Below are 14,614 nucleotides of genomic sequence, written 5' to 3'. Positions count from 1 at the left end.
TAGACTATAGACTAGACTATAGACTAGACTATAGACTAGACTATAGACTAGACTATAGACTAGACTATAGATTAGAATATAGACTAGACTATAGATTAGAATATAGACAAGACTATAGACTAAACTAGACTAGACTATAAGCTAGACTAGATTAAATTATAGACAAGACTATATTTTAGACTAAAGGCAAGACTATAGAATACTCTATAGACTGAACTATAGACTAGACTATAGAATGGTCTATAGGCTATACTATAGACTAGACTGGACTATGGACTGGACTATAGACTGGACTAGATTATAGACTATATGCTGGGCTATAGATTAGACTATACTATATACTAAACTATAGACTGGACTTTAAACTACACTATAGACTAGACTATATATTAGACTATAGTCATAGGCTACGGTTTACTCTATAGACTACACTATTGTCAAGACTATTGACCAGATTATAGTCCAGACTATAGAATGTATTATACTCCAGACAATAGGCGGTAGTCCAGACTATTGACTAGGCTATAGTCTTGTCTACAGTTTATATTAACTAGACTTTACAGAAGTCTTCCACTATATTCTATAAGAGAGTTATTACACTTCAGTCTTTAGCCTTAGACGCAAGACTAAATAATAGATTATCGAAAAAAAGTGATTTTCTTATATCGCCAAGATCTAAAGGGTTTTAAAAACAAAAACTCAGTCATTTACACACACACAATACATATTGTACTAAATAGAGAAAACTCCTTTATAATGTAATGTACTCCTCGTAATGTATGATTAATTGTGCGAATGACTGATGAAGGAAGAGGGGGAGGTGGGGGTTATGGTTCTTTCGTCTATATAACCCCCCTTAAAGTTGTCTGGAGTTGTTTTTTTCTTTTTGTATAAAAACCAAAAAAAATTGTTAAATAAAAAGCTCCTCTGTCAAACTGTCTGTTATTTTATTTGTTTATTTAATTATTTGTTGTAGTTGCTGTTTGTTTGATTGTTTCACTAGACGACCACGACGACTACGACTAATCAAGTTTTGTTGTTGATGTTGTTTTTCTTTTTGTTTTCCTTAGTTACGTTGCAACGTAACATGAATACGTAAAACTAAACGTAGTTGTTTTTTTGTTGTATTATGTGTTGTATAGAGTAGTTTCATAGTTATTGTTGTGATCGTCTCAGACTTGTCGCATTAAGCGTTGAATGTTCAATGCGTAAAGATCTTAGTTACGCGACGATCGTAGAGCGTTTTTTATATAAAAAGTATTTTATAAATTTAAATTAAACAATAATAAAGTGAAAAGCGTTTGTAAACAAATAAATTAATTTAAATAATAAAAAAAGTAATAATAAAAGAAAAAAAGTGTTAAATATTAATAAAGAAAAAGAATTTTAATTAATTTATGTTAAACCAAAAAATTAACAAAAATAAGTGAATCCAAGTGAAAAAACAAAATCTTGAAAACTTAAAAAAATCATAAAATTTTGTTTAAAAATTTAAAATTATTATTTTCAAAAATTTTTTAAAAAAATTTTCAAAATATTTTCCTTTTTCTGAAGGCGCGCATCATAAATCTTTTGAATTGCTACCTGCATGCGTTTAAAAACTAAAATTTATGTTTATAATAATAAATAATTTATATTTCACTCAACCCCAAAACAAAAATTGTTGCTCTTGTTGCTGTTGATCAGTTCTGGGGGCCTTAAAGCAAAACAAAATTTTAGATGCTGATGAATCATCTTTTGGTACGCCAAACCTCCTTGATAGCACGCACATTTAATTGATTTAAAGAAAAAACAAATTTCTAAGAAAATTTACTTATTTTTTTTAATTTTTTAATTTAATAGAACAGAATTTGTTGAGTCAGTTAAATGCTTTGAAATTTGATTCTACTTTAATTCAAATCACAGCTGGACAGAATGATATTTCTATTTTTTTGCTTGAGAAGATTGAAAATGATCTTTAAAGTTAACAAAAAAAAAATAGATCATTCTCTTTTGAGTTTATTGCTTGATCTAAATTATAGATCATTATAAAAAGATCTTCAAAGATTGTAGAGTACGATCATGAAATTAACTTAGATTTTAAGTCTAAAACTAAATCATCAATCTAAATGATCAATTATTTGTTTTGAAAGCTTAAAAGTTAATGAAAAAGATCAGATCTCTCTTGAGATTGTTGCTTGATCTTGATGATGGTCACATAAAAAGATCCTCACAGAGAGTAGTGCACGATCATAAATTAACTTTGACTTTAAGTCTTTAACTAAATCAACAATCAAATGATCAATTATTAGCTTTGAAAACTAGAAAAAGATCTTCAAAGATCAAAAGATCAGTTTAAGAAGTAATTTTGAAATTTTTTATAAATATATTTTAAGATCAATAAGAAAATTGATGTTTCAAAGATCAAAAGATCAGTTTAAGAAGTAATTTTGAACTTTCTTATAAATATATTTTAAGATCAATAAGCAAATGTTCTTTCAAAGATCAAAAGATCATTTATAGAAGTAATTTTGCACTTTCTTATAAATATATTTTAAGATCAATAAGCAAAAGATGATTCAAAGCTCAAAAGATCAGTTTAAGAAGTAATTTTGCACTTTCTTATAAATATATTTTAAGATCAATAGTAAATGATAGTTTAAAGATTTGATCGTTTTGCATCCCACTTGACATAGATCATCTGATCAAAATGATCTGCAAAAGACTCTTAACTGTGATCTGACTCTCTGTTTAGTTTTTTTTTTCCTCCTTAAGATGAATTCTTAACTTCTCAGAGAGATCAGTTTATACTCTCTTCTTTCTAGTGCTATTCTATGATACCAATACGATCATACTATGATCATACTCTTTGTTCAGTTTTTCTAGTCAATAGACCAGATTAACTGAAACTTTTGTGCTTCTAAGACTGCTTATATAGATCAGTTCTACTGCTTACTTTAGTGCTCCTAAGAATGCTTATATATAAGCAGTAGAAAATTTTAACTGCGTATTATTTGGCAAAGTATTATCATTGTTAATTTTAACATAAAGTTAACAATTTATAACGTTTTGACTGATTTACTCTTTTTTTCTCTTTTGTGACGATAATTTTTGTGTTTCTGCTATATATTTTTTAAAGAAATTGTAACAATGATCTTTTTGTACAAAAAGAAAAAATGCCGCAACTCCATTGTCTGTTTTGAGTTTAAATTTTATATTAAACAACAAAACACGTATTGATTCTGCTTTTTTATTTTTGTATTATTGATCTTATTTGCGGTTTTTATGGTTTTTAATTTATTGGGGCATGAGTAGTTTAAATTAATAAAAAAAAACAAAAATCAAAAAAATATAAAATTTAAAAACTTTAACTGAAGGCAATAACAAATACCAAATCAATTCATAAAGCAAATCATTAAATTCTTTTGGCGATCTTTCGTTAACACTTCAAGTGATCAATTTTAAGTAGAAATGATGTTAAAACATTATCATTACGAAATTGATTGGAAATGAAAGATCTGATGGGTTTTTGCTTGGCAGGTAATCCTTTATATAATTAATTATCATTTCACAGAAAAAGAATTAATGAATTTATAGGTCAAGATTATTTATTTTTAAATTTTACCTTTAATAAAAGGCTTCACGTTGGATTTTTTAAGGAATTTTAAATGACTCGTATAAGACATGACCTTTTTATGAGATAAAAAAGAAACCATCCACATGAAGTCTTAAAGAAATTTTATAAATTTTATTTTATAAAATGAAATGCGATTAAGCAACAATGTTTAGCAACATTTTTCTAAGTAACAAACAACTTCAATTTTATGTTATATGTTATGATTTTACTAAAAGCAACATGTTGAGCAACATTTAGCGCAACATTACAAAAAGAAAAAATAAATATTTATGAGTTTTTCTTTGAAATTTCTAAGAAATTTTGAAAATTTATTAAGTTTTTACTAAAGGCAACATGTTGAGCAACATTTTACTTAACCAACATGTTTCGCAACAAAACACAAATTAACAGAAAATCTTTTAAAATCCAAAAATAATAAAATTTTAAATATTTAAGAGTTTTTTTCTCAGAAATCTCTTAGAAATATGGATTTTTACGAAAAGCAACATGTTGAGCAACACATTTTCTCCAGCAGCATGTTTCCCAACAAAACAGATATTAACAGAAAAGCTTTTAAAATACAAAAATATATTTTTTTTAATATTTAAGAAATTTTTTCTTAAAATTCATAAAGGTTTTACTAAAAGCAAAATGTTGAGCAACATTTAGTGCCAAGCAACATGTTTCCCAACAAAACACAAATTCATAGAACATCTTTCAAAATCCAAAAATATAAAAATTTTAAACATTTAAGAGCTTTTTCATGGATATCTTTAAAAAATTGGAAAATTCCTTAAGATTTTACTAAAAACAATATGTTGAGCAACATTTAACTTAAGCAACATGTTTTTCAGCAGAAATTAGCGGAAAATCCCAAAATAGCGAAAGTTTTGAATATTTAAGAGCTTTTTCTTGAAAATCTTAAAAAATTTGGAAAATTCTTTAAGATTTTACTATAAGCAACATGTTGAGCAACATTTTACTTAAGCAACATGTTTCCTAACAAAACAGAGACTAATAGAAAATCTTTTACAATCCAAATATATCAAAATTTTAAATATTTAAGAGTTTTTTTTTTTTGAAATCTCTAAGAAATATGAAAAATTATTAAGATTTTAGAAAAGCAACATGTTGAGCAACATTTAGATCCCAGAAACAAGAGTATAAACAAAAATTTGGTAAAAATAAGTCTCTTAGCAAAAATAATCTCCTAAAATTTTGAAAAATTTACTAAGATTTCAATATAAGCAAAATGTTTAGCAAAATTTAAAGAAAATATTTGAAGATTTTTGAAAATGTTTGAAAAAAAAATTAAAAAAATTTTTTAAAAATTAAAAAAAATTGTAAAAAATTTCAAAATTTTTAAAATATTAAAGAAAATATAAAAAAAAATTAGAAAAACTAAAAATTACAAAAAATATGCGGCTTCATTAAGCAAAAGAAAACTCGGAAAACCTAAAAAACAATATCTCTCTCTTAAAAACAACAAAAAAAGTGTTAAAAAAATTATAAAAACTAACAACAAAACTTTTAAACTTTTAAAATGGCTGCCACTTTACAACAACATTGTGCCTCTAATAGTAATACAACTACACGCAACAACAACAACAACACTACTGCCTCCAGTCCAAATCCCCAATTGAAACGTTTAGTCTATTCCAAATATCGTGAATTATTAGGTTCCTATAATGATCAGGCCAATGCCTATATCGATACACTGCCCTCCTATATGGTGCATAAAGATAAAGGTTTCAATTTGGAATTAAAAAGTCCCGAAATAGTTATAGATTCTTTAAAACAACAAAATGGTTTAACAAATAATCATCAAGAAATGTAAGTGCGCAAAATATTTCAAATAAAGAAAAATATTTTAAATTATTATTTAAGATAAGCAAAGAATTTTGTTGTGTGTTTAGCACAAAAGATAATCGTTTAAACAATTAAATAATAAAAAAGTAACAAAAAAAATCTTAAAAGAACAACAAGAATTAAATTTTGCTGTGTTGATGGAAGTGCAAGTTAGATAAATTTCTAAAATGAAAATAATTCCAAAAAGATAAGAAACAAACTTAATAGAATAATTGTTTAAATAGCAATTAAAAAATGTTGTTTTTATCAAAACAATTTTTGGTAATTCACCCATGAGAATTTTTTATAATAAAAGTCATTAAAAAAGATTTTTCTTTAATAAAAAGCATTAAATATTTGTTGAATGAGAAATTATTTAAAAAATTACACAAAACTTGCTTAAACTTAGGCTTTGTTTCAGTTAGCAACTTGTTGAGCAGCATTTTCCAACAACAATTTGTTAAAACAAATGCCAGTCAAACAAAAATCATTTCAATTAATTAACTTATAGCAAAATGTATACAAATTTTTTTAAGCAACATGTTTAGCAACATTTTCATTAACAACATGTTTATCTGAGGTACATAATGTTGTAGAAAAAACTATAGCCTAGACTATAGAAAAACTAAAGACTAGACTATAGACTTATAGACCATAGACTAGAATATAGACAAGACTATAGACAAGGCTTGACTTTAGTCTAGACTGTAGACTAGTCTAGACTATAGACTAGTCTAGACTATAGACTAGACTATAGACTGGACTATAGACCAGACTATAGAATAGACTATAGACTGGACTATAGACTAGACTATAGACTGGACTATAGATCAGACTATAGAATAGACTATAGACTAGACCATAGACGAGACTATAGACTAGACTATAAACTAGACTATAGACTAGACTATAAACTAGACTATAGACTAGACTATAGACTAGACTATAGACTAGACTATGGACTAGACTATGGACTAGACTATAGACTAGACTATAGACTAGACTATAGACTAGACTATGGACTAGACTATGGACTAGACTATAAACTAGACTATAGACTAGACTATAGACTAGACTATAGACTAGACTATAGAATAGACTATAGACTAGACTATAGAACAGACTATAGACTAGACTATAGACTAGACTATAGACTAGACTATAGACTAGACTATAGACTAGACTATAGACTAGACTATAGACTAGACTATAGAATAGATTATAGACTAGACTATAGACTAGACTATAGACTAGACCATCGGCTTGACTATAGACTAGAGTGTAGACTAGACTATAGACTTGACTATAGACTAGGCTGGAGTAGAGTATACTTAACAATAGACTAGACTATTAACTAGTCTATAGACTAGACTATATACTAAACTATAGCATAGACTATAGAATAGACTAAAGTCTAACTATATACTAAGGCTAGACTAGAATATAGATTAGACTATAGATTAATCTATTGACTAGTCAATAGACTGAACTATAGACAAGCCAGTAGACTAGTCTATAGATTAGTCTATCAATTAGATTATTGACTAGACTAAAACACTTTTAAACGAAAAAAAATTAAAACCAATTTTATGAATTTATTACAAGTGTTAGTTAGCAATATGTATAGAAACATTTTTGTTGATGCAAATAAACAAAATTAAACATTTAATATGAAATTAAAAAATTTAAAATTTATTTAAAAATGTATAGCAACATGTTTAGCAACATTGCGGTGAGGCAAAATGTTAACAGTATGTTAAAGTAGGATTAGAAAATGAAATTGTTAATATTATTTATTTAAAATCTTTTAAAATTTCTTTACAAAAACTTTGGAAAGTGTTAAAAGTAGCACATTATAAAAACACTTGATATTGCCACTTCAAAGATTTGTATGGTAAATGTTAAATAATCACTATTATTTATTGATGTATTTATTAAAAAATTTAAAAGTGTTTTTTAGATGAAATTAAAATAACACATTTCAAAAAAATTAACATAAATCATTAAAGAAATCAAAAGCCTAAAGGCAAAACTGTTTAAAATTATGCAAAATAAATAAGAAACAATTAATAATAAAAATACATTAAACAATTTGTAAAAGAGCAAAAAAGTAAAATAGACAGGTTATTGTTGATTTAATTGAGTTATCAAAAATAATTAAATTTTTTGTTATTTTTTTAATTTAGAATTTTTGTTTATTTTTCGTTAGTTCTTCTAAATGTTTGCTTTTTTTCTAATATTTATATTAATTTTATTTTTAATTTATGATTCATTGTTTTACTCTCCTTTTGCCTCCGTTTGCCAAAAATTAAAAAAAAATCTTAAACAATTTGGGCAAAAAAAAAAACATGGAACTTTCATTACAAAACTCTAAACATTATTTTTAATGATCGCATAAACCATTAATAATAAAAAAACATAGTTTTTTTCTTTAATTTCTAAATATATTTCTTAACTAATTTGTATCGCAATTATGATTCATATTTAATTAAATATTATTAAAAAATGTTTAGTTTAAATGCAAATAATTTGAAAAATATTTGCAAATTATATAAATTTTAATGGAAAAAAATATAATTAAAAAACTGAACTTTCATTTTTAATTTTAGATTTTAAACAGATAAAAACATTTAGCTTAGCAGAAGAGTAGAAAAAAATTAAATTAATATAAAATTGCCTTAAAAGGTGAAGCAATTTTAATTGAATTCTGCAAATGGGTTTACTTAGCGGAGCTATAACCTAGTCTTATAGACGACTTTAAAGCAGACTAAAGTAGACTTAAAAGTAGACTATAGAGTAGACAATAGTCTGGAATTTTTAGTAGACTATAGTCTAGACAAAAGAATAGACCACAGAGTTTACTAGAGAGTAGACTATAGTTTAGTCTATAGTCTAGTCTACAGTCTAGTTTATAGTCTAGTATATAGTCTAGTCTATAGTCTAGTCTATAGTCTAGTTTATAGTCTAGTATATAGTCTAGTCTATAGTCTAATCTATAGTCTAGTCTATAGTCTAGTCTATGGTCTAGTCTATAGTCTAGTCTATAGTCTAGTCTATAGTCTAGTCTATAGTCCAGTCTATAGTCCATTCTATAGTCTAGTCTATAGTCTAGTCAATAGTCTAGTCTATAGGCTAGTCTATAGTCCAGTCTATAGTCCAGTCTATATTCTAGTCTATAGTCTAGTCTATAGTCTAGTCTATAGTCTAGTCTATAGTCTAGTCTATAGTCTAGTCTACAGTCTAGTCTATAGTCTAGTCTATAGTCTAGTCTATAGTCTAGTCTATAGTCTAGTCTATAGTCTAGTCTATAGTCTAGTCTATAGTCTAGTCTATAGTCTAGTCAATAGTCTAGTCTATAGTCTAGTCTATAGTGTAGTATAGTCTATAGTTTAGTCTGGAGTCCTGTGGCTGTGATTCAGATTATAGTGTTTAATATCCTTCAGATTATAATCCACTCTATAGCGAATAGTATGTTGTGTTATTAAAAATTTCTTTGTTCGAAAGTTAAAATAAAACGAAAAGCTTATTCATGCTTTTAAAATGTATTGCAAGAAATATTTAATTTTATTTTATCAACATTATGTCATCATGTGTAAATTGTATTTTTTTCACATTTTCATGTAAAAACATTGAAAATGAAAAAAAAAATATTTTTTTTAATTTAATTTAATGACACACAGGCGGCTGCGGCCAGTCAGTCAGTCACTCTCGTCTTTTTTTGCTCTTCTACTCATATGAAATAAAAAACACTTTGTATGTGAACCATTCGAAAAAATGCCCTTGATCTTGAACAGAAAATAAAGAAATATATATTCTTTTTTAATTATATTATTTTTCTTTTTTAAAATACCAAACAATGGTCATGTAAAATGAGTTGAGAGGAGGAAAAAAAATCCAAAGTGTGGGTTTGTTTCTTTTTATTTCTTTCTTGTAAAAAGAATTACATTTTGAAATGTTGCTTAAGTAGAGATTGCATTAGTTGCGTCTAGATTAAAGACTGATATAGAAAACGCCAACATGTGGTGTCTGCAGTAAAAGCCAACACAAAGAATAAGAATATTTAAGTTTAAAAGAAACTAAAAGTGGTTTAAGGAAATAATAATAAGAACTTAAGTAGAGTAGTGTTATAAAAATAGTCTAAAAAGCTGTGGAGATTATGGGAGTGTGGACTTATAAGGTTTGGTTAAACAAATAATTTGAAATATTAACTGGGAGTTAATGGTTTTTAGATTTTAATTAAAATTACAAGGTTATTTACACAATTTTCTCTCTCAATAAGTTAGTTTTTTGAAGTAGCAACATGTTGAGCAACTTTTTTTAAAGCAACATGTTGCAGAAGTGGTACAGTATAACCTTTTTTGTTTATCTTTTTATAATTTACAACTAAATGGTTTTAATGTTATATTTTCTTTACTTTTTTAAAAAGCAACATGTTGGTAAACATTTCCAGCAAAGCAACATGTTGATCAACTTTTCTGTAAGGCAACATGTTGCACAAGCAAAACATATATAAAATTTGTGTCATACTTTTGTTTTGACTTACAACTTAGTGGATTTAATTGAAAATTTCCCCTAACAACAACATGTTGAGCAACAGCATGTTGAGCGACAACATTTTGAGCAACGACATGTTGAGCAACAACATGTTAAGCAACAACATGTTGAGCAACAAAAAATAAATTTCAATACAGATTTTTTAAATTTAAATGACTAATATTTTTAAAATTTTTTATAAACTATTTTTACATTTTTTTTAGCAAAAAATGTAATTTATCATTTTCACATTGTTGCCAAAAAAATATGTGAATTTTCTTTTACAACTTAATTCTTTACTCTTACACACTTTTTCTCTTTGCTTATAAAAATAATTTTCATAATATCTATTTAGTTTTCATTTGAAAATTATAACAAATGTGTTTGCTGCAATATTTGCCTCCTATTTGTTAGTTATTAATGCAAATTTATTTGTAATATTTGTTTTGGCAGAGTTCTCTCAAATTCAAATTCCAAAATTAGCTTTTTGCGCATTTATTTTGCCTTAATAAAAATATTTTTGAACATTTGTTGTTGAATAAATTTAATTAGATTTGTTAGTCATAGAGAAAATTATATTTTATGGTCATCACAATAAAATAAAATTTTTATATTTAAAAGGAAATTTTTTAAATTTTTAATAGATTTTAAAACAAAATTAAACTTGAATGCTATAGACTAGACTATAGACTAGACTATAGACTAGACTATAGACTAGACAATAGACTAAACTATAAACTGGACCATAGACTAGACTATAGACTAGATTATAGATTATATTATAGACTAGACTATAGACTAGACTATAGACGAGACTATAGACTAGACTAGTCTATAGTCTAGTCTAGTCTATAGTCTAGTCTATAGACTAGACTATAGACTAGACTATAGACTAGACTATAGACTAGACTATAGACTAGACTATAGACTAGACTATAGACTAGACTATAGACTAGACTATAGACTAGACTATAGACTAGACTATAGACTAGACTATAGACTAGACTATAGACTAGACTATAGACTAGACTATAGACTAGACTATAGACTAGACCTATAGACTAGACTATAGACTAGACTATAGACTAGACTATAGACTAGACTATAGACTAGACTATAGACTAGACTATAGACTAGACAATAGACTAGACTATAGACTTGACTATAGACTAGACTATAGACTAGACTATAGACTAGACTATAGACTAGACTATAGACTAGACTATAGACTAGACTATAGACTAGACTATAGACTAGACTATAGACTAGACTATAGACTAGACTGTAGACTAGACTATAGACTAGACTATAGACTAGACTATAGACTAGACTATATACTAGACTATAGACTAGACTATAGACTAGACTATAGACTAGACTATAGACTAGACTAGAATATAGACTAGACTAGAATATAGACTAGACTAGACTATAGACTAGACTAGAATATAGACTAGACTATAGACTAGACTAGAATATAGACTAGACTATAGACTAGACTAGAATATAGACTAGACTATAGACTAGACTATAGACTAGACTATAGACTAGACTATAGACTAGACTATAGACTAGACTATAGACTAGACTATAGACTAGACTATAGACTAGACTATAGACTAGACTATAGACTAGACTATAGACTAGACTATAGACTAGACTATAGACTAGACTATAAGACTAGACTATAGACTAGACTATAGACTAGACTATAGACTAGACTATAGACTAGACTATAGACTAGACTATAGACTAGACTATAGACTAGACTATAGACTAGACTATAGACTAGACTATAGACTAGACTATAGACTAGACTATAGACTAGACTATAGACTAGACTATAGACTAGACTATAGACTAGACTATAGACTAGACTATAGACTAGACTAAGACTAGACTATAGACTAGACTATAGACTAGACTATAGACTAGACTATAGACTAGACTATAGACTAGACTATAGACTAGACTATAGACTAGACTATAGACTAGACTATAGACTAGACTATAGACTAGACTATAGACTAGACTATAGACTAGACTATAGACTAGACTATAGACTAGACTATAGACTAGACTATAGACTAGACTATAGACTAGACTATAGACTAGACTATAGACTAGACTATAGACTAGACTATAGACTAGACTATAGACTAGACTATAGACTAGACTAGAATATAGACTAGACTAGAATATAGACTAGACTAGACTATAGACTAGACTAGAATATAGACTAGACTAGAATATAGACTAGAATATAGACTAGACTATATAGACTAGACTATAGACTAGACTATAGACTAGACTATAGACTAGACTATAGACTAGACTATAGACTAGACAATAATAGACTATAGACTAGACTATAGACTAGACTATAGACTAGACTATAGACTAGACTATAGACTAGACTAAGACTAGACTATAGACTAGACTATAGACTAGACTATAGACTAGACTATAGACTATACTATAGACTAGACTATAGACTAGACTATAGACTAGACTATAGACTAGACTATAGACTAGACTATAGACTAGACTATAGACTAGACTATAGACTAGACTATAGACTAGACTATAGACTAGACTATAGACTAGACTATAGACTAGACTATAGACTAGACTATAGACTAGACTATAGACTAGACTATAGACAAGACTATAGACTAGAGTATTGCCTAAACTAAACTATAGACTAGACTATAGACTAGACTATAGACTAGACTATAGACTAGACTATAGACTAGACTATAGACTAGAGTATAGACTAGACTATAGACTAGAGTATAGACTAAACTATAGACTAAACTATAGACTAGACAATAGACTAGACTATAGACTAAACTATAGACTAGACAATATACTATACTATAGACTAGACTATAGACTAGACAATATACTATACTATAGACTAGACTATAGACCAGACTGAAGACTAGACTATAGACTAGACTATAGACTAGACTGTATACTAGACTAGTATATAGACTAGACTATAAACTAGACTATAGACCAGCCTTTAGACAAGACTATACACTAGATTAGACTATAGTCTAGTATACAGACTACAATGTATACTAAAAAGTAAACTAGAAATATTGTAAGCAAAATTTTCAAAAAAATTAAGTTGCACACCATATTTATAGATGCAAAGCAACAATTTAACAAATTCATTCCATTGGGAACATAAAAAATCATTCGTTTTAAAAACTTTTTCTTTGAACCCAAATTTCTCAAGCAAACATATAACAACTAAGTAAGTACGTTAAGCATGACATAAACTCTTCCCAAAAACAAGAAAAGACAAACAACAAACTGTTGACGGATCTTAAAAGTCATGCCACAAAATTACAGGTTTTTCTTCATTTTACCACTCACAAGTGTAGAGAAGCAACATTTTTTAAAAGTTTTCAGCCTGTCAGTGGGTTTTTTTATAGTTTATGTTTATGTTTTTTTTAGTTTAGGATATGTTTATTTAAGTATGACAGTTTCTTGTCATGTTGCAATATGACAAGCCAAACCAACAATTGGCCTGGAAATGTTTTTTATTGCAGCAAAAAATAATTGGGTTAAAGTTGCAAAAAAAAAGAAAAAAGAAAGAAGAAATTTTATTTCACAAACCAGCAGGTGTTTTTTTGAAAGACAGGAAAAAAACTAAAAGTGAATTTCACTTATTTGCACTTCAAATTAATAGAATTTAAATGAAAAAACAAATCATAAGGAAAATTTTAAAAACTGGTTTTAAAATAAACAGACATTTATGTTTTTGAAGCCTTATTGGGAAATTAAAATAATTTTTAACAATTAATATATAAATATTGCAACATGTTGCAAAACAAAACAAAACTACAAAAAAAAAAAAAAAAACATTTGTAATTTACACATATGGCCTGAACATATTAAATTGACTTTAGTTCTATTATACTTCCTCAAAAGTTTATTATGAATAGTTTTTTTATAAAAAATGTGGCTCTTACCTTATTTAGCAGAAAAAAATCAAACTGTAAAGAAAATAAAAAAAAGTATTATATAAAATTTATTTAATTTATTTGTAAAAAGAAATAATTGTTAATCATGTTTATAATGTTCAAATTTAGTTAAAAGTTTTCAAAATATGTTATTTAAAGTCACTAGTTTGATCGGCTATAGTCACAATTTCTTAATTTGCAGAAAATTGATAAATTATATTAAATTTATAGGAAATGGTTTGGTTTTCGAATGATTTTCTTTAAGTACAAGAAAGCAAAAGTTTATGAGCAACTGTTGTCAACAGTTAAGGCTGTGCTAAACTAGACTTTAGACAAGGCTATAGACTAGACTATAGAGAGGACTATGAACTAGACTATAGAGAAGACTTTAGAATAGACTATAGACTAGAATATAGACTAGACGATTAACTAGACTATAGCCTATACTATAGACTAGACTATAGACTAGTCTATAGACTATATACTATTCTATAGACTAGACTATAGACCAGACTTTAGACTAGACTATAGACTACACTATAGACTAGACTAAAGATTAGACTATAGACTAGACTATAGATTAAAATATAGATTAGACTATAGACTAGACAATAGATTAGACCATAGACTAGACTATAGACTAGACTATAGATTAGACTAT

General features: G+C 27.1%; 1 protein-coding gene across 7 annotated transcripts in view; it reads left to right on the top strand.

Annotated features, from left to right (window-relative positions):
- The window catches only part of LOC111685447 (protein piccolo), a 45,867-nt gene that overhangs the window by 10,767 nt on the left and 20,486 nt on the right, over nucleotides 1–14,614 (top strand). For 5 of the 7 annotated variants that reach the window (XM_046945088.1, XM_046945083.1, XM_046945085.1 and 2 more), the window contains exon 1: nucleotides 4,992–5,428. The exons of the other annotated variants lie outside the window; for them this stretch is intronic. In XM_046945088.1, coding sequence (XP_046801044.1) covers nucleotides 5,139–5,428 — 290 coding nt within the window. In that variant the 5' untranslated portion in view covers nucleotides 4,992–5,138. Of the gene's footprint in view, nucleotides 1–4,991; nucleotides 5,429–14,614 lie in introns of those variants that run through there. 7 annotated transcript variants of the gene reach the window in all.

This window comes from Lucilia cuprina, chromosome 2, assembly GCF_022045245.1.
Source record: "Lucilia cuprina isolate Lc7/37 chromosome 2, ASM2204524v1, whole genome shotgun sequence".
Taxonomy (NCBI): domain Eukaryota; kingdom Metazoa; phylum Arthropoda; class Insecta; order Diptera; family Calliphoridae; genus Lucilia; species Lucilia cuprina.
Note: the sequence above shows the minus strand (reverse complement) of the source record. Positions and strands in the feature narration are given on the sequence as shown.